Source organism: Natrix helvetica (assembly GCF_964273705.1).
Source record: "Natrix helvetica genome assembly, chromosome: 5".
NCBI lineage: Eukaryota > Metazoa > Chordata > Lepidosauria > Squamata > Natricidae > Natrix > Natrix helvetica.
Window position 1 is genome coordinate 48,307,447 of NC_138551.1, and position 20,984 is coordinate 48,328,430.

Below are 20,984 nucleotides of genomic sequence, written 5' to 3' on the forward strand. Positions count from 1 at the left end.
TGAAGATTTGGGATAAGGAATTAATTGGCTGGGAAAAATCAATACAATCCAAAATGGTTCTCACCATTTCATCATATTTATGCCACCCGCCTGATCCAGTTTTTCAAGAGTTGGGAGAAAATTATATAGCATGATAATTTACTGTATATATAACATGTCCCACCAAATTGAAACTGTCTAGATGCATTGTAATGATCTGAGAATAGGCAACTCCCTATGCTGTGTGACCATTCAGATTAAATTACTTATTTAGAATACTACAAAAATTCTTCCCTTGGAAAAGAAAGAAATTATAGAACAAATTTCATTTTTGGAGATCATAAAATATCTGAAGCTTTATTATACAACTCCACATATATTTATTCAGAAATACAATGGAGTTCAGCAGTTTTTGCCCACAGGTATTGATCAATGAAGTCAATGAACTGGCTGAGAAGCCTTGATTTTTGGAACAAGGGATCTAAGGTCTTACATATCACGAAATATTTACCTAACTTTGACAAACTGATTGTCAAAATTTGCTCATACGACTCAGGACTAGAAGTGCTGCATAGGAGATAAAAACAGATTTATCAAAGTAAGGATATTTTAAAGTGATATTTGACACTTAAGTTATATATTAAGTTTATGTATTTCAAGCAGTTTAATCTAAATATTATTATTTAGTTAATTTATTTTATAATAGAACTGAAACTTGAATGCTAATTGAATCAACATTTTATCTGTGAAAACTTTTTATAAATAACATTTATTTTTGCATTTTATTATAAATATTAAATATTTTATTGCTTGCTATCAACAGATAGAAATCTGCTTCTGTTTGCACAATTTGAAAAGGAAACTACTTCATTTCTTTTTGTTGAAGAATGGCTTTGACAGCTTTTAAAATACCAGCATTGCTTCTTGTTTTTTTGAGTTTTATATTTTTACTTACTACTACTGCATCCAGCAATTGGAGAATATCAAGTATAGTCAATGCTACAAATTGGAAGTATGAAGGTCTGTGGATGAATTGCGAAGCTACTTCATTGGGTTTCATTCAGTGCAATACATTTTATGTCCCGTTAAGTTCAGACAGTAAGTTTTGTTTTTATATATAAATGATGGGTTGTTATTGTGTTTTTAACACTGAATGTTTACTTAATATTATATGTTATCAAACTATATGAAAGAATATTTATGCAAATCTATACATTTTCATAGATTCATAAAATTCTGATTTAATATTGGGTTGAACTTATTTGTTACTGAAAACATTGACAGTGTTGGAAACAACATATAGAAATAATATAGTTTGCCTACATTTGAGCCATGTCAACACTGCCAGTAGACAGATTATAGAATTATATATACTCTCTATGGCAGGGGTGTCCAAACTTGGCAACTTTAAGACTTGTGGACTTCAACTCCCAGAATTCCCCAGCCAGCTGGCTGGGGAATTCTGGGAGTTGAAGTCCACAAGTCTTAAAGTTGCCAAGTTTGGACACCCCTGCTCTAATGGCTTTCCTTTTCTTTGATGTTTGAACATAGGTCTGTGCCAGTCTCCCTACTTTCTGATATCTGTCCCATGTGTACAGTTTCTGTTTTGCATGTTTTATTGATTTTTTTTAATATGAGATGCTAGAAAAGGCTTTAATTATTCTATCCTTAATATACTGTAAAATACTTTAGAGCTTGAATTTCAAAAAGTTTATATTTATATAAACATTAAAATTGGAATCCTTCATGGGAATCACTGAGGCTATTAAAATATATTTGCTTTATTCTAGAAAAATAAGGGGGGGGGAAAGAGGAAAGAAAAAAAATTAATCCCCAAAGATACCACAATATATAAAAAATATCATTTTAAACTCCATTGTCATAAATCTAAAATGAAATTGTCTTTCTGTAATAAAAAATAATCTTCAATCATATGATTCTTCCCCAAATCCTATGAACAAACTTATGAACATTTGACCAGAATAGGACAATTGTGAGACAAGATCATACTATATGTGTAAGCATAAAATGCTTACATTTTATATTTTCAGCATAAATGTTATCTGAAAAATACAAAAAATATTAAACAATTGGGTCTGTGCCATTAAGAGCTTTGTAGATAACTGCCACCATGTTGAACTGAATCCAAAACATACTGGCAACCAATGCAGTTTCCAGAGACGAGGTTTATCATTAACTCATAGAAGCATAATTCCCTGCCCCACTGTGTATTGTACCAGCTACAGCTTGAAAGGTCAATAATTTGGTGAAAGACATTCTGGACATTTTACAATATTGTTACAAAAATAATAAACAACCTTTAAACCCACCACAACATGTAGCCCACCAAGCTGCCTTGTATGTACAGCATGCTGACCGTGTTTTTTTTAAACCTCAACAAATCTGCAGTCAAATGTTGCCCCTCCCAGGAACGAGCCATTGCTGCCTTGAAGATACATTGCCAACGGCTTTCAGGTGTGTGGCCCGCCAATGGTCAGCAGAGCTGGCAGCAGAGTCGGACAGTGAGGAGGTTGGGGAGGAGCATGGGCCAGTCCTGGAGGCTGGGGAAAGCTCAAATGAGGGCTCTGCGTCAGAGGCAGAGACAGGGCCGAGGCCATCTGGTACTGAACAGGTGCCTACTGAGTTAGACATCAGTGAGGCAGCGGAACAGCTAGAACCCTTCCCAGTATGCGCATGCGCAGAACTGCCGGAAGAAAAGAACTACTCAGAAATCGATAGATTTGGGAGTAAAGTCAGAGTGGAAGGTGAGTGGAAGGCGAGTCCCTTTCGGGAGAGGGGGCGGTATATAAGTGCTAATAATAAAATAAATAAATAAATAAGATTGGCCCCTTCCATAGGAAATAAAAGAGGAGCAAAAGGGGAGTGGGCTTTTGCAGGAAACAATTCGTTCATTCGGTCGTTAGATTAGTTTCTGGAGTGTGAAGATCTGTCTGTGAACATCTCTGCCCAGTCTTTCCTTGCACAACACCTCATTTGAAAAATATTTACATGGCAGCTTTCCAAGATAGATAAGGTCTGTAGTCATAAATATTCCTTTGAAAGACTGTTTGCCGGGCCTTTGCTGAATGTGAATGACATGAATTCACATTCATTTAATAAAAGGGTTTTTGTCAGGTCAAGGACATGCCTCGTGCTTTTTGGGGAAGCTTAGGTCAGAACATCAGGTATGTGGAGGTTATAGCAAGCAGGAAGAGCTGCCACTAAGGCAATGGTCAGATTTACAGGGCTTGAATCGGTTCTAAAACACTAATTTGAGAAAACACCTCAGACAGCCCTTCCCTAATTCACAAAAGAATAAAGTGAGAGGAAGACTGAAGCATATTCAGGCTCACAAGATTTGGTTACCCTAGTGTTACAATAACAATACTGTAGTCCCAACCTATAGGGTATCGGTGCTTAATTTTGTCTACCTTGTCGAGCCAGCAAGGCCTTACCAAACCACCAGCTCCATCACTGCTGCCATGCTGGCATCCACCAAAGAGCGGATATTTTTTATTTATCAACGTGGCCCTTTTATCTCTGCAAGTTGTGCAGACCTGTTTTAGCTTATTCGGTTAGTGGAATACTGCTATACATATTTATTTAGGATACTCAAGCAACTGCTTGGAACTGTACATCATGTCAGGTTCAGCCACTGGTGGGTTTCAAAATTTTTTAGAACCTCTTCTGTAGGTGTAGCCTGCTTTGTGGGAGCGGCTTGCTGGCCATGTGACTTGGTGGGAGTGGCTTGTCAACCATGTGACCAGGTGAGTGTGGTCAACTTGTAAAATGTGGTGAAACTCACTTAACAACGCTCTTGCTTAGCAATCAAAATGTTGCCTCAGAAATTCTGTTATTTGAAGCACACAAATCTTAAAGCTGTCAAGTTACAAGACCCTTGCACCCCTAACCCTTTAGAAAAAAAAACCCAGGGGTGTTCAAACTTGACAGCTTTAAGACTTGTGGACTTCAACTCCCAGAATTCCTCCTCTCGCTCTTCATCTTGATGATGTGCGGATGGGCGGGGGGGAGGGAGCTGGAACCGGTTCTAAACGGCACTGTAGATTCGTGGAACCTCTTCTATAGAAGAGGCTACAACTGGCAGGAACCCACCCCTGGATTCAGCTGTACCTGATACCTACCTGCAAGGGGAAAGAGTGCTTGCATTGTCAACACTACCACTGCTGGCATGGTTGTATACCCCAGCAAAACTGCCAACTTCTTTCTCTTTTAGACAGACTAATCTGGTGGCAGCAAGACAGTAAAACATTTGCAGCAGGAAGTAAGTGGTGACTTGGCTCTGATTGATGTCATATTAAGTTCTAATATGGCTTGTGTCATCTGCCACTGCTAGAGTAACAATGTAACTGTAATCCAGGCCAGAAGCTTTTTATTTGAAGACATTAAGGCCCCTATGCCAAAGGGATCCTCAAATATGCTAGAAGCTCTGAAATTAATGGTTCTTGGAATAGAATGTAGTTATTTATAAAAGGCAGATTAGAACAGTTATTGATTGGGAGACTCAGGCGATGAGCTTTAGCTCTGGTGTCATAAAATGTTCTGCTTGGGTCACTTGAAATGTTGGGAAATATTTTACTGATTCCTAAAATATAGCCAGCTATGACATTTAATTACATTCCATTTTATGTTTTACTTCTACTGAAGAGCAATTGCCAAGGACGATAGCTTTAAAACCAATGTTTTCTTTTAATTTAGAGCACATCTGTTTTGCTGTATTTCTCCCATTGCACCCTTTTCGGGAAATTACCACATACTGCTTCATATGAATATCCTCAGACCTGAAACCCTAACCATACATGATAACCTAGACTGCCAAATGTAGGTAGACAGCATCAGCATTCCTCAGGCAAAACATCCCCACATTGTTCATGGTGCCTTTGTGATGTGTGTGTGTGTGTGTGTGTGTGTGTGTGTGTGTGTGTATGTATGTGTATATATACACATTATATATATAATCAATTTTTATTTAAAAGACCTGCAATTGCAGAGGGAGAGAGACAGAGACAGATTCCAAACCTTCCTGGTATAGTATGTCTTTTTTGATGTGTGTGTGTGTTCACATATTTATTCAGTGAAATAATTTTCTGAATTGAGAAATATCTACATTTGAAATCTATGTTTATATTATGTTATGAAAAGAAAATAATATAAAAGTTTCTTCACTCCAAAGTGGTTGATCGTTTTGTGGAGGCATATTATTTGATTTACCTTCATATTCTTGCCATTTTATAAGGAATTTGAACATTAAAAATAAAACAAACAATGAACGGTCCATATAATTTTTTTCTGTGTAAGAAATTTAAATTTGTATTTTGAGAGCCAGAAATAGAGTATAAACATTTCTAGTACTTGAAATAAAATGAAAAAAAAGCAATGTTTATGATGGTTGGTATTGATTTGTGACAAGGGTATAGCTTTCTATAATAAAATAACATTCTGCTTGTAAAGACTAATTTCGTGTCCATGAAATGAGGCAGTTGTCTGATATATTAGTGATGCCATGTTCTGCATTAATGATTTAATAAAAGCACATAATTGATTATGTATGTAATGTATGTAAACAAATTATTTGCTTACATATATTTAATAAGATCTGTAGCAACTGTTGGTTTATTTTTCTTCAATACAATTTACTTCTCATCTCCCCAAATGGTTCTTTAGAAGCAAAGCTATACAGTATGGTTTTGTTTTAGCTCTTTGCTTCTTCCAGGTATTTTAATGATCCTGCTTTGCTGTTTTCATCAATTGAAGTGTACTAGTTACTAGATGTGCAAACAGTTGTGAGATGTAAGTAGTGGTAGTGAAAAGTCTCATGATAAATTCAGTGATTTTTTTCCCCTTAAATCAAGAGAAAAATAATTATATCCCTACCTAAATAATTCGGGCTGGGATCTGCTTGAGGAAAACATTATATATTCCCCAACTACATTATTTTTCTCTTTCAATATTTTATTTATGCATCTTTCATGAGTAGTTGAGTACACAGAAAGTAATTTGAAACACCATAATTATAGATAGTCCTGACTACAAGAGATACTTGAATATTAGAAAGCCATAATGACATTCTGAATGCTGTCCACTTTGCTTCCAGTCAAGGTTTGATTAATGGATGGATCGAAGGCAACATCCATCACTTGCTCTGCACTCAAATCAAAAACTGTGGTAATTTTTTTCTCCCCTGCAGCTTTTTTTCAAGTATGTCGAGCCCTGATGATTACATCCCTGGTATTGGGGATATGTGGAATTCTGCTGGCGTTACTCAGTTTGAAATGCCCTCAGCTTGGTTTCAGTGATGAAAAAACAAAAGGAAAAATTTCCATGATGAGTGGAATGGTATTTGCTTTGGCAGGTGAGAAATCTTATAATGGACATTTATGGAGTTTCTTAAAGCTATGTAGAAATATCCTTATTTATTCTTGGCCCTTGGGAGACCTTGTTGTTTGTATTAAGTAAGGGATGAGATGAGTTAAAGGAAAATATACCATATTTTTGGAGTATAAGGCGCTCCGAAGTATAAGACGCACCTAGCTTTTGGGGAGGAAAACAAGAGGGAAAAAAAATCTACCTCTGCCTCCCAGCAATTTGCCTCCTTGCCCCAAACAGCAAACAGTACAGAAGATATACACTGTTTGTACAGATGCTGTTAAAATCGATGTGACTTTCTTGAAGTATACATTATTCTCTGCTATTTAAAAGAAGATACAATAGCACTGGGCCTCTTCAGATCAAGCATTTATTTTAAAAAGCTTCTTCGTTTTGTTAAGTTGTCTAGAACAATAATACAGCAGTTTTTTAAAAAAATAAATCTAATAATTTGAACATTCTATAGGCATTTATAGTTATTGACTTACCTCCTTGCAGCAAACAGCCTGTTTCATTTTAGCCTGATTAGAAGAAAAAAAAATCTGCCTCTGCCTCCCAGCATTTGCCTTGTTGCAGCAAACAGAAAGTTTCACTTTCAATTTCAGTTTAAGCATGGGGCTCCTGATGATCAGCTGTTTCAGGCTGCAGGGATTGCCATAACCCAGCAATGGCGAAACTTTTTTGGCTCGCGTGCCATAAGGGGGGGAGCGCAGGGGGGTTGTGCACGGCCATGCTGCACCCATAATGCAATGTGTGATCCCCAGTGCGCATGCGCGCATGAGAGGTGCTCCCCTCCCATTTTTTGCATACTTTTTTCACCCTCCTCAGGCTCCAAAGGCCTGGGGAGGGCAAAAACAGCCTCCCTGCCCCTCCCGGAGGCCCTCCGGAGCCTTCAGGGATCTTCAGGAGATTTCCCTGAAGCCTCTGGAGGACTAAAAAGGGACTTCCGGTTTGCTCGTAGGGTCGTTTAAGCCCTCCAGAGGCTTCAGGGAAGCCTCCTGAAGGTCCCTGAAGCCTCCGGAGGGCTTAAACCGACCCTACGAGCAAACCAGAAGTCCATTTCCGAACTTCCTGTTTGCCCATAGGGCTTGTTTTTTTGCGCTCCGCAGGCTTCAGGGAAGTTCCTGAAGCCTCCAGAGGGCCTCGGGGAGGGGGAGGCTCTTTTCGCCCTCCCCAGGCTCCTATAAAGTCTCTGGAGCCTGGGGAGGGCGAAAAGTGGGACAAAGATGTCTTTTAAAAAGGCTGAACTTAGCTGTCCAACTGACAGGGAAACACCTCGCGTGCCCTGACAAATGACTCCATGTGCCACGTACGGCACGCGTGCCATAGGTTCGCCATCCTGGCCATAGCCTATTGCCACCTCCACAAGCCCCATTTTCTCTGTTTGCTGCAAGGAGGTAGATTGCTGGGAAGCAGAGGCCGAAGAGTGGGGGCTGGTGGGTGGATGGGGCTACATTCAGTGTATAAGACGCACCCAAATTTTCACCCTCTTTTTTTGGGGGGGGGGGAAGGTGGGTCTTATACTCCGAAAAATACTGTTATATGAAAATAGGTTAATTGAAAAGTTTACTTAGAGTGATTTAAAAAGCAATAAAAGTATAATTCCCTTAGAACCGTGATGGCGAACCTATGGCACGCGTGCCACAAGTGGCACACGGAGCCATTTGTCAGGGCACGCGAGGCACTGCCCTGTCAGCTGGCCAGCGCACATGCGCGCACTGGCCAGCTGAGTTCACCTTTTTAAAAGCTATTTTTTGCCTTCCCCAGGCTCCAGAGGCTTTATAGGAGCCTGGGGAGGGCGAAAAGAGCCTCCCCCTCCCGGAGGCTTCAGGGACCGTCCCTGAAGCCTTCGGAACGCTTAAAACCACCCTCTGAGCAAACCGGAAGTGACTTCCGGGTTGCTCGGAGGGTGGTTTTAAGCGTTCCGAAGGATTCAGGGACCGTCCGAGGCTTCCCTGAAGCCTTCGGAGCGCTTAAAACCACCCTCCGAGCAAACCGGAAGTGACTTCCGGGTTGCTGGGAGGGTGGTTTTAAGTGCTCCGAAGGCTTCAGGGACCGTCCGAGGCTTCCCTGATGCCTTCGGAGCGCTTAAAACGACCCTCCGAGCAACCCGGAAGTCACTTCCGGTTTGCTCGGAGGGTGGTTTTAAGCGCTCCGAAGGCTTCAGGGACCGTCCGAGGCTTCCCTGATGCCTTCGGAGCGCTTAAAACGACCCTCCGAGCAACCCGGAAGTCACTTCCGGTTTGCTCGGAGGGTGGTTTTAAGCGCCCTGAAGGCTTCAGGGACCGTCCGAGGCTTCCCTGATGCCTTCGGAGCGCTTAAAACGACCCTCCGAGCAACCCGGAAGTCACTTCCGGTTTGCTCGGTGGGTGGTTTTAAGCGCTCCGAAGGCTTCAGGGAAGCCTTCGAACAGTCCCTGAAGCCTCCGGTGGGCCTCCGGTGGGCCTCCGGGGGGTCGGGAGAGGCTCTTTTCGCCCTCCCCAGGCTCCTATAAAGCCCCTGGAGCCTGGGGAGGGCAAAAAAAATGACCCCCCTGCGCTCCCCCCACTTGTGGCACGCGAGCCAAAAAAGGTTCGCCATCACTGCCTTAGAATGTGTTCTGAATCTTATTTATTATGACACAATTTAACTATGTTTACCTAATTGGTTATGACATTTTAACTGCCCCCCTCTGATAAACAGACCAGACATATTAAGTTTTTTTAAAAAATCACTAAATTTATTTGCAGTTTTGCTATTTTTTATTTCTAGGTCACATTAGTTTTCTGAAATAGCATTGAAGAGGCGGTATACACAGTACATTTAAAGATGATTTTCACAAAATGAAAAAAGAATACAAGTTCAAACTCACTGGTGTCTTTTTCTCCATTTGTATGAAGCAAGATATGCTTCTTAAGACTGGATGTTTTGAGTTACAATGTCAGGAATTATAACCCCACACATGGAGGCCACTAACTTGCAGAAGTCAGCAACAATACATAGATCCCATTTCTTTCTATTTTGTCGTAGAAAACAGATTCTCCTTTTTTTCTGGGTGATTTTTCTAGTAATTTAATTAATTTTAATATTTTAATTTCAAGGCTGCCCAACTCTACAACTTTGGGCATGTTACAAGTAAAGAAGAATGTAAAAGAAAACAACATACATCCACAACAAGGGAATACAACCAACTGGAAGATTAACACTATAAATAATTATTTCATGTAAACAGTTCAGAACAGTAATTATATGGGGCTTCTCTGGGTATTTATTTCAGTTTTAAAAAATACCACTAAATTCATATGATCTTTCTCGGATGTTTTAATTTTGTTAACTATATAACAACTTGATTATATATGCATACTAGTCTGTACAAATCATACAGGTGCTTACAAATGAAATGGTCTTCTAAGTCCTTTCTAGCAAAATATATTTTAGGCATGGAAAAAACACTTTGGGTGAGCCTTGAAGAACCTTCTTCCAATCTTTAAGTATCTGAGATAGTTTAGTAGTTTCAAGGAATAGATCCAAAAGTCCTTTGTTTGCAGATGAAATGTCTTATTAAATGACTTGCATGGCTCTAATACAGGTAATTTTCATCTGTATTTAATCTGTTTTGTTTGGCCAGGTCTCGCATCAATGGTTGCTCTTTCGTGGTATGCAGTAAATATCATAACTGAGTTTTTTGATCCTTTATATGCTGGTACAAAGTAAGTCAATATTTCTGTATATTTTTAGTTCTGTTTGGTATTTTTTTAGCATTACCAAACTGCACAGAGGATTGAACTGTCTGTGGGTGCTAATTCACATCTATTATAATAAGTTTGACATTAAAATTGTGTTGGATTTCTTGTTATGTCTGTTAACAAAGATTAACACAATTAACAATAATGCTTATTGCATTATTGCAATCTTCCTCAATTTTACCACTATTAAAAATTCTGGGAATGGAAGTTTACAAATGTGGAAAGTGCCCAGGTTGGGGAACTTACTGATTTTTGGTTTCTCAATACTTGATGTCTGTCTCTTAGACATATTAGAGAGCATGGGAAACAAAGACTCAACTTCATCTTTCTTCATCATTCTTGATCTTTGTAACACAGATGGAACATATCACTATAGCCCCTTTTTTTTCATCGCACTTATGTGCATTCATCCCAGTTGTGCAAGCAGCCTTTAATTCTTCCATCCCCATGTCAGTACCTGGAGTTCTTTGAACTTTCTTCTCCCTAAAATCACCTTTCTCTTGTACCAATAACTGTAACATATAACAACAAAGCATTTGATTGTATGTTGTTTTTGAATATGATACGTATGACCTTTATTCTAGATATGAAATGGGACACGCACTGTATCTAGGTTGGACTGGTTCCCTTCTTTCAATAATTGGTGGGATCCTGTTGACATGTTCATCCCGCAAATGAAATCAAAGGTATCTAAGGTGAATTATTCATCTTTTTAAAATCACAGGTATAAATAGGATTTGTAGTAGTCTAGAGTGCATTTTAAAGATCCAGCTGTGTACTTTGTTCAGTAACAAACCTCACCTATTTCCCATCTTTTGTGGAATATTTTTTGAGAAAAGGGATGTCATATCAATATGCAGGGAATCATAGTGAAATGATGAGGCTTATTTACTGACATGAATATGATTGGAGTGTAAGGAATAAATTGATTATGTAGTTAATTTATTTATATATTATATTTTCAAATAAATGTCCAGGTTTACACAGTAGATCATTTAGCTAGAGAAATAAATAGCTATTAAATATCCTCTCTCGAATACAGCTCATCTGTCTGGAACCCGCACTGCATATAAGACATTAATATAACTGAGCGAGTCCAGAGATATTTCACGAGAAGAGTCCTCCACTCCTCTGCTCGCAACAGAATATCGTATGCCATCAGGCTTGAAATTTTGGGTTTAGACAATTTAGAACTACGTCTCCTTTGGTCTGACTTAAGCGTAGTACATAAAATTATCTGCTACAATGTCCTACCTGTCAATGACTACTTCAGCTTCAACCACAACAATACAGGAGCAAATAACAGACACAAACTTAAGGTAAAACGCTCCAAACTAGATTGCAGAAAATATGATTTCAACAACAGAGTGGTCAATGCCTGGAATGCACTACCTGACTCTATGGTTTCTTCCCCAAACCCCCAAAACTTTAACCTTAGACTGTCTACTGTTGACCTCACCCCATTCCTAAGAGGTCTGTAAGGGGCATGCATAAGCACACCGAAGTCCCTACCATCCTTGTCCTAATCTCCCCATTTATTCGTATCCATTTCATGTATTCATAATCATGTTTATACTTACATCTGTTATCTTATACATGCTTGACAAATAAATAAAATAATGATAGCAAAAAAGATTTCTTATATTCATCAAGCAGGAAAAGATAGAAATTAAGTATTAGAATCACAAGCCACCTTCAAACAGCCCATAGGAAGAGATCCTTTACTTTATCAGCGTTTTTTCCATTCTCATGATAAAACTCTTCCCTTACTGTAGTGATCTCAGAACAACAGAGCATCAGGCAAGAGACAATGGAGAAGACTGCTAATACTTGGATGAGGAAAAACAAGCGGGAGCAGCTAAGCCCTGCATATAAATATAGACTCACACTGCTTGAGAACACCAAAAAATCCCCCATGAAGTTCCCCAATGCTGTGGTAAGAAGAGGCAATCTTTTAGGTGATGAGACTTAATATTTCATTTGAAAGTTTGGAGCCATTTTTTTTTCTTCTCTTCTGGAGATTCAAGCTATTTCACATATCACAAATCAACACACTGGTACAGTGTATTCTTGGTATCCTTCATTTTTTCCTCAGCTAAAAGATTTTAGTTTTAAACAAAATTGGAAAAAACTGATAAACTGCATAGAAAGCATTGGCCTTTGCAAGCCCACTTACTTACTTACTTACTTACTTACTTAGTTATTTACTTAGCATGTGGCATATCATATATGGACTAGCAATATATGTTAATATTTTACCTAGATTAATAAAAAAACAATAACATGTAAATGTGTACATAAAAGTTCTATGTTCAAATACAAATCACACTGATTCCCAAGAATACCTTTAGATTCCACATAAGCTCCATAAATATTCTCAGAAAATAAAAATAGCGACTCAGCCCAGTGCTTTTGTCATTTCTAAATTCCTTCTCCAGCCCCCCCTCCCAATATAATAATTTAAGAACATTACAGAACTAGACAAAGACTCAGAGTAGCCCCAGCACTTCACCTTTAAATAAACTGTTTTGCTCTGGCATTTTGTGAAGGGTCATGCCACATCACTTTTCTTTTTGATACTGTCAGGCTACCTATTTTCCCATGATCCAAAAAAGATTTTAATTGTCTGGTCAATACTAGTCTTGAAAACTTTATAAACTAAAATTCTTTTACATCTTTCATTTTCATCACCAAAATATAAGCTGCTTAGACCCAAAACCTAATTACTAATTACTGTATACTGTATATGTGTCAAATTATATATTTAGTTTTATGTATGTAGATTTTTTTCTGTTAGCCACCTTGAATGATGACTGATGGAAAGGTAGGGAAGCCAACCACATTATATTTGCATTTTAAACTTTAAAACAGCTTAGTTTTACTCAGTTACATCTATTTCATTAAACTATTTGCACAGAGTATATGATTTTTAGTTTCACATTTGTTTACAGTTTAACAATAGATAATGTCTGTGGATTTGATACTATCTAGCTCAATTATAATAAACAAAGAGTGGGAAATGTAATATATTTATCTCTATTTTTAATCACAGAGAACATGGATACCGTTATGCCAAAATTATGTGTAACATTTTATTTAAAACATATTTACATTTGCTAAACCAATTCAAAACAATGCTATGCAAACTTTTCAAAAGGAGCACTTTGCAAAGTACAACCCATATCGCCTTCAAGGGTTAAAGCATCCATTGCATCCTCTGGAAGGCTTGCAACAGCTGTTGAAAAACCCTCCCTTGGTTGCCTGTTGCTGTGTGTGTGCACATTCAACACAGAAACAACCAGAAATAGCTCTTGAAACAATTGCAAAGTGTTCCAAATAATTTAGTGCTTTAATATTTCATGGAGGGAGGGGTGTGGTTCACTTATGCTTACAGAGTTTGTGAAGCATCTTTGTTTAATGCTTGGGCACAGCCCCAACACATCTCTTCCTCTGTAACATTTACCTTAGTGTGCTCTCCCATTTGTGTTTATTCACAGCACCATGCCCTAGCAATAGCTGGTGTTGCCATCATCTTAACATCAGTCAAAAAGTTTAAATTGTCCTTAGCTGTATTGGTGTTAATGTCATGTTTTCCTCCTATTCTGACACTAAGAACAAACTCAAGATGTGCAAAATCTGTTGGGATTTGTAACTCACTCTGATGAGCTTGGAGGAAGGCTCAGGAAGGGACTTGCATGTGAGACAGAAAGTCTCACAAAAAGGTTTTCTGCCCACTCAAGATAGATGAATGGCATTTCAGCTCAACAGTGGGGAAAGGCCCCTAAGTAGTTTATCATTTTAGTGCTGAATATTATAATAAACATTATGGTATATTTAAAAAATCATGAAAATTATTTAAATCACATAATCATGTAAAATGACATATCTTTCCTAGTTTGCTAAATGTACTATGTCACATTATTTTGGGACTTTATAAAGATATGATAATTTGCAGAATAAAGCTACCAGTACTTGAAATTCTGGAGGATTGAGAGTATATTAAAAACAGTATATGGGAAGGAGCTAATTCTGATTTCTCAACTATTTTTCAATAAAGATAGATGATAAAAAATGCTATCAAGTCATTATTGACTTCTGGGTGTCGCATGGACAAACCCATTTCTTGGAATTGTTCTTGGGAAATTGCTACTGCCTTCCTCCTATGATCTTGAGTAACCTAAAAACACACAAAGCCACACTTATGATCTTATTTCTAGCCAACTGCATTTAATTAGTATATCAACATTATCCTCAAAGCAGAAGTGCCACTTCTCCCTCCAAAAGATTTGGCCAACCCATTATAGCTGCATTTAATTATACTTAACATTGAGCAGATTTCGGAGATTTGAATTATGCCTTATTGAAAGGTTTTCAGCTAGTTTCTTAAGACTACAATAATAAAGTAGGTGATCCCATGGGTTTTTTTAGTATATTCAATTCAGGTGCTACCTAGAAGCATTTTAAATCTTCCTCTTTAAAAGGATTTCCCAACATTGCAATCTGAATCAATGTATTTATTATGTGAAATTGTATTTGAAGAAAGTCTTCTTTGCTGCTGTCTTTGCAAATGGTCTTCATATTTCTGTAGCTGAGACCAAAATCCTACATTAGGCTCTGCCGTTGGCCTGGCAATCTTCACAATCTACAAGGTAGGGGGGAAAACACATTGCATTGATCATAAGGACTTTTTCTCCCAAGCCTTTTGTCCTAAAATTATATATATATATATAAAAAGGATACAATTGTTATAACATTATAATTCAGTGGTAGAATGACCGTTGACTTACCTCCTTCTATGTGCACTGCAAGGAGAATCCAAGCATGGGTTAACTTTGTTCATTAACCTAGAGACTGAGTTATGAAATTGTTGACCACGCCTCCTCTGACCAGAAGGGTTCAGTTTTGTACGAAGGCTCAGCCAGATGAAGAGGTGTAGATTTTGTTATCAGTTCATAAAGCAAATGAGGTAGTCTAACAAATGAAACAGTCCGACAATTCAAGATGGGTGCTAAGTTCCAAATAACGTGGACCAGAATACAGCGCACGCATGCGCACTGGCCAGCTGACAGGGTAGCGCCTCGCATGCCCTGACAAATGGCTCCGCGTGCCACCTGTGCCACACATGCCATAGGTTCGCCATCACTGCTCTAGGCTAATGGACAAAGTTAACCCATGCTTGGATTCTCCAAGCAACGCACAGGAGAACAAGTATTTTGTATGCCACAGGTCCAAAGTCCCATCCCAATCATTTCCAGTGAAAAGGATAAAACAGCTGTGAGAGGGAAGATGCCACCACACTCAAGATCTACTGCTAATCAGAGCAAAAGATGGTAAAGTAGAAAGAGAAGAGATCTGATATGAAATAAGGCAACTTCCTGAATGTAGCTTTTTTCCCCAATAGCTCTGGCAGGGCTATGAAGTTAGAAAGCAGTTTCATAGACCAACGTATTCTTCTTGGGAGGTTGTTACTACCACCCTAACTTCCTGCTTTTGTCATTTTTTTAAAACTTGCTTTCTGATCGGAGTTGATGACCTAGGATTAGAGAGGCATAGTCAGAGAATTTGGAGAAGATACGATTTGAATTTGATAAAATCAATACTTAGATGTGTGCATCTAAATACTGGTTTAGCTTTCTGTGACTTAGCTGAAGTGCAATTTGCAAATAAAGAAAAATATTAAATTGTGTTAGACAAAGAAGCAGAAAATAATGCACACCATTTATGAATTGGATTGTATAGAATAAATTAAAGGTATGAAATGATTTCAAGAAATACTAAGGAACACACACACATACACACACACACCAGCATTATTTCTTTCTAGAGTCAAGATTGAAGGCTATGCTAATTCTGGAGTAACATTATTGTTAAGGAAAGTCAGAAGTTTGACTCAAGCATCAACATCTCTCATTTCCGCACATTTCTTTTTTAACATTGTTGCTGAGTCAAGAAACAACACAAAAACTGGACTCTGATAGTAGAAGAGGACATTATAGCATGAGTAGCTAACTTTGAATCTCAGGAGGGGAGAAAATGAATTATTTTGCTCTCCTTAAGGGAAAAAAAAGAAAATAAAGAAATCATAATAATGTTTCTCAGAAAGCTTGCCAGTAAAAGTAGCATAGAAAGACTATTTTTGAAATGTCTGGCATTAACAAAGTATTGCACTACATAATTGTTGGAACTACAAACTTTCATCAATTAAGTTGACAAATTTCATCTTATAGATATTTTTTTGCTTTGAATCAGATTAAAATAATTTATATTTAGTCTTCAGAGACTACATTTTTAAAGTTCCCATTAATCAGATGAGATTTAAATGAGTTATTATCATAATTCATAATTATCATAATTCAATTGTGTTGTGGCACTTTCATTAAGTTCCTTTATAAAACAAAATGCTGAATCATTGTTACTGAGATGGACAATGTATTCCATCCAGTTAAATATTTAAGTATTTGTTTCATACACCACCAATGTATCAGCCCATTTAATCAGATGCAGAAGTAATGTTTATTTTCAGCATGCTCACAGTACCTCAAAGGCTTCCTTCAGCCTGAGCTTTTGATGCTTCATCAAGTAAGCAGTGCAGATAGTTGCAGATCTGCTGCGACCATTTTTACAGTACACTAAGCACTTCCCGCCTCTTTGGATGATGTCTTCTATGGCATCACTGCAGTGCTCAAAGTACTTATACAGGTTCTCCGAAGGATCATCAAAGACAGGGATTCTCAGCAAGTGACCTTGCTGTAAGCTTGGGAACGGCTGTTGCCTGGAGACATTGATACAGAACGTGATTCTCTCTTGACTGAGGAGACTCTCACAGCAGGCTGACCTAGAATTGCTAAGGAACAAAGAATCAGCGATCTTGCAGAGGGACAACATTTGGTGATGAATGACAATATCACAGCAAGAGAAGAGCTCCTGAAGATTTATTGGGGAGGAGCTGAAAAGAACAGGAAATAGGGGAGACTCAAAAGCAGCGTGAGGGTAGATTGTCTGGATCCCTTGTTCTTTAGCCATCTGTGCTTAGCACTGTGCTATATTTATTCTGCTGGCAGCCTCAAGGATTATATTACAGACTGTTCTACCCTTCTCTAAAATTGCAGCAGATTGATTTGAGCCTGAACATAGCCTTAGAGTAATAACAGCAGTAGTATTAACCTGGAAAAAAAGACCCTTTCTAAGATTGATGAGTTTACTAACAGAGATTAAAATAAACTAGAATAAATAAAGAACATGTATTTTCTGGAGAGTGGAAGAAATTGATCTTTCTCAGAACCAGAAACCAGGAGTTGGGAACTAAGAGAACAACTAAAACAGGTTGAAAGTTAGAAACCCATCATGATTTTTTTTAAAATCTGCATTTTTAGTAAACTCCTTTGGGGGTGATTGGATAGTCATAGTGCTTCTGTTACCACTTGATCAAAGCAAAAACCCATTCAGAGACAAACCATCAACTATTGTATTACTTTTGGGTAGAAAACATTTGTTTCCATCTCTAGAATCAAGCAAGATGTCCCAAAAAAAGCAGCAACAGCTCTATAATGATTCAATTAAACATCAAAAAATAGTTGAATAAAAGGAAGAACAAATCAACAATATTACAATTAGAGGCATGTGAGAGGGTGGGAGAAAAGATTCCCAGAACCTGGCACATTAGAATACATGGATGGTGGAATGTAAAATATTCTTTAGAGAAGGATATATTTATATGCTTGTATTTCTGGATTCCCAAATTGCTACTGAATATTCAGAGACACCCCTGAGTGTTAAGATCCAATGGGCATTTCCAGATATTTGGGCAAGTACAGGTAGTCCTTGACTTACAACCACAATTGAGCCCAATTGAGAACTTACGTTGCTAAGTGGAAAATTTGTTAAGTTAGTTTTGCCCCATTTTAAATCTTTTCTTGCCATATTTAAGTGAATTGCTGAAGTTAGTAATGCGGTTGTTAAGTGAGTTGGCTTCCCCATTGACTTTGCTTGTGAGAAAGACACAAAAGATGATCACATGACTCTGGGACACTGTAACCATCATAAATGTGAGTCAGTTGTCAAGCATCTGAATGTAAAGCATGTGACCATGGAGATGCTGCAATGATTATAAATTGTGTAAATGGCCATAAGTCACTTTTTTCAATGCTGTTGTAACTTTGAAGTCACTAAATAAACTGTTGTAAGTCGAGGACTATCTGTATATTATGGATGACCACAGGAACAGCAGAGGCACGAAGATGTGTCATGACAAAGTTATCACAGAAATGCTAATCTCATTGAAAAGGCTGCTGTAAAGAAGCATGAAGTCAACTTCGTTTTTAATGAGAGTTGAATACAAGACGGCTTCTCTTTGATTAGCTGTTCATCGTATTGAAAAGCACTCAGGGCACACAATGTGCTCTATTTAAATGAAAATTACCCAGAACTCCAAATGTTTTGCTTCTCCAATGCCCAAAAGAAAATTAAAACATCTTTTTTCAATCTTGTCTGAAATTCAATCCAGAATATATGCAGTTTTATCATACAGCAAATATATTCAGTTCAGTTCAGTCTAGCTTCAGCTCAATAAACCAAAGCAATAAGGCTGTTCCAAACTACAGGGGGAGCATAAGCTATGTGTGAAAGCATTTAGCATGCTGCAAGACCACAATAACACAACAAAGCAGCTGATTAGATTTCCTAATATAGTATTGGGTAAGAATGGTCTTAATCATGGTATCAATGTGTCAACATTTATCAAAGTCAAGCTAATGTGTTGAACACTTTAATCAGTAGAGAAATGATTATATAATGTATTCTAACCCTAGTCCATAAAAGTCCTGTACTTACCCAAAACAGATAGACAGTGGCACAGCAATCTCAGAGTTAAACTAAATATTTACCAGGGGGGAACAAGGATCTGCAGCTAGATGAATGGGTTTAATTACAATGGCAATGGGTGCAATAATGGAAGATCTGAAATATCAGATTAGGGAGAGATTATCATGAAGAAAATCTACGTAGTCACTTGGAATAAAAAATGACTTGATGGCACATAATCAAATTTATGAGTCTACAAAAGTAACAATTCATACAAGGTAAAAAGAAGTCGTTTTGTATCACTGATGTTACAGAATAGTGGCTATTTCCTCTTCAACTCCTTCATTTGTCCAGAAAGTTCATAATGAAGAGACCAATTAATACACACGTGGATATCTAAATTAGATTGGATCTATTGATATCTACTTCACTTATTTTCACATCAACCCACAAGATTCCCACAATTTTCACATTAAAAATAAAGTTCCAAATAATTGTAAACGCATAGGATTAATAAGGGAACATTTGAACAATATTTGAAATCAGCAAAAAAAAAAAAGTGACGTAAAATTATTCCAAAATTCTCTATTCGCTATGGCCAACAACCAGCTGAACAGAGACTAAAATCCAGGAAAAACTTCCTTAAATCAATGGAAAATTTTGAAGAATTTGAAAGCAGAGTGGAGCTATGGAAAGCGACAAAGAATCAACACCGAATGGAACCATTGGAGGAGCTGGCACTTGGGGCTGGCAAAAGCTGGGAAATATGGAAATCGTTGGATAGACTGCACATGGGTACAAGATCCAGAGACACTGTGAACACATGGGGCTATCCGATGGCGTCTGTTCTTTGTGATTGTGGTGACATGCAGACAACAACACATATGTATCCCTTTGTTGTATCAGTGGACATTTGAGGATCTCATGGCTGCACAACAGAATGCAACCAATGTTGCTAGTTTCTTGGCAAGATCTGTTTAATTTGTACATATTTTAATCTTTTATATTTTATTTTTTTTGTCATATAATATGCCTTATTTTAATTGTCTTGCTTCTGTCATGAATAAACAAACATTCCCAAGTTGGTACTTTGGAATAATAATTTGTGCAACTTCTCTCAATGATTTCTCCAAAAGCAGTTTTTATGCTGACAACATAAATCAGACACCAAGCATGTGAGTATGGGAAAACAAACTGTATATGTAACAAGTTTGCAGTATGTTATCAAACTTAAAGAAAATCAATAGGTTAGGAAAATATGTGGCATTTTAATGGAGTCTCAGTTTAAAGAAATGTCACAAAAGTACAGCTTTCTAAATTAGGAAACAAAATGATATTGAATTTCTGTGTGGACAGATTAAGTACTATATTCTCTTGTATGGAATGTGTAGGAATGATAGGCTATAAATATCTGAAATATAAAAATTTTGTGCTGACGTTTACCAGAACATTCTCCAGAGGTTTTTGTAGCTCCTGGTTAAAACCTTCCTTGGAAAGAGTTTTAACTGGACTACCTAATCAAGGGGGAAAAAAACCAGGAATACACACATCGACACACAACTCACTATGTGGAAAATTAAAATGAAATCTACCATGAATTAAGCCTGTGAGAGGTGCAATGAAAGCAGTCCAGTTCAGAAGATCAAGTGCCAAAATTGGATCTCAAAAACATAAGCTTCTGTTTCAGCTGGAAGCTTGCTAATATGGGCAAATCAGCATCTTGCTCTGAATGGTGTATTCAAAAGAGAAATAATTGCCATTTAACTCCTAAGGTATATGTGAGCTTGAAAAAGATTAAGTGAGTGCTAATCAAGTACAACTCCACAATGTGTGTTGCTGGCTACATACCAGTGGTGGGTTTCAAATTTTTTTAGAACCTCTTCTGTAGGTGTGGCCTGCTTTGTGGGAATGGCTTGCCAGCCATGTGACCGGGTGGGAGTGGCTTGCCAGCCATGTGACCGGGTGGGAGTGGCTTGGCAGTCTTGTGACTGGGCAGGGCAATTGGTGAGCCAGCCAATCAGTGAGCGGCAGGTGGTGCAGACGGGTGGGGGGGAGGGAGCTGGAACCGGTTCTAAATGGCACTGTAGACTTGTGGAA

At 37.9% G+C, this 20,984-nt stretch overlaps 2 protein-coding genes across 3 annotated transcripts; one reads left to right on the top strand and one right to left on the bottom strand.

Annotated features, from left to right (window-relative positions):
• Positions 1-466: 466 nt before the first annotated feature.
• On the top strand, positions 467-14,034 carry LOC309393215 (claudin-15-like). Of its 2 annotated transcripts, none has more exons than XM_081955146.1 (6): positions 467-577; positions 803-1,077; positions 6,185-6,349; positions 9,971-10,052; positions 10,673-10,783; positions 11,864-14,034. In XM_081955146.1, the coding sequence occupies exons 2-5, from the start codon at positions 867-869 to the stop codon at positions 10,764-10,766; spliced, it is 552 nt and encodes a 183-aa protein (XP_081811272.1). In that variant the 5' UTR covers positions 467-577; positions 803-866; the 3' UTR covers positions 10,767-10,783; positions 11,864-14,034. The 2 variants fall into 2 exon arrangements, with proteins under 2 accessions (XP_081811272.1, XP_081811271.1); XM_081955145.1 differs by having other exon boundaries at positions 10,673-10,774; positions 11,864-14,007.
• Positions 14,035-14,299: 265 nt separating this feature from the next.
• Positions 14,300-17,111, bottom strand: DUSP28 (dual specificity phosphatase 28; the record flags this gene model as incomplete). The annotated part of the gene is made up of 2 exons (XM_081955144.1): positions 14,300-14,730; positions 16,626-17,111. 2 exons carry the CDS (start codon positions 17,109-17,111, stop codon positions 14,563-14,565), a joined length of 654 nt encoding a protein of 217 aa, XP_081811270.1. The 3' UTR covers positions 14,300-14,562.
• Between the last annotated feature and the right edge of the window lie 3,873 nt (positions 17,112-20,984).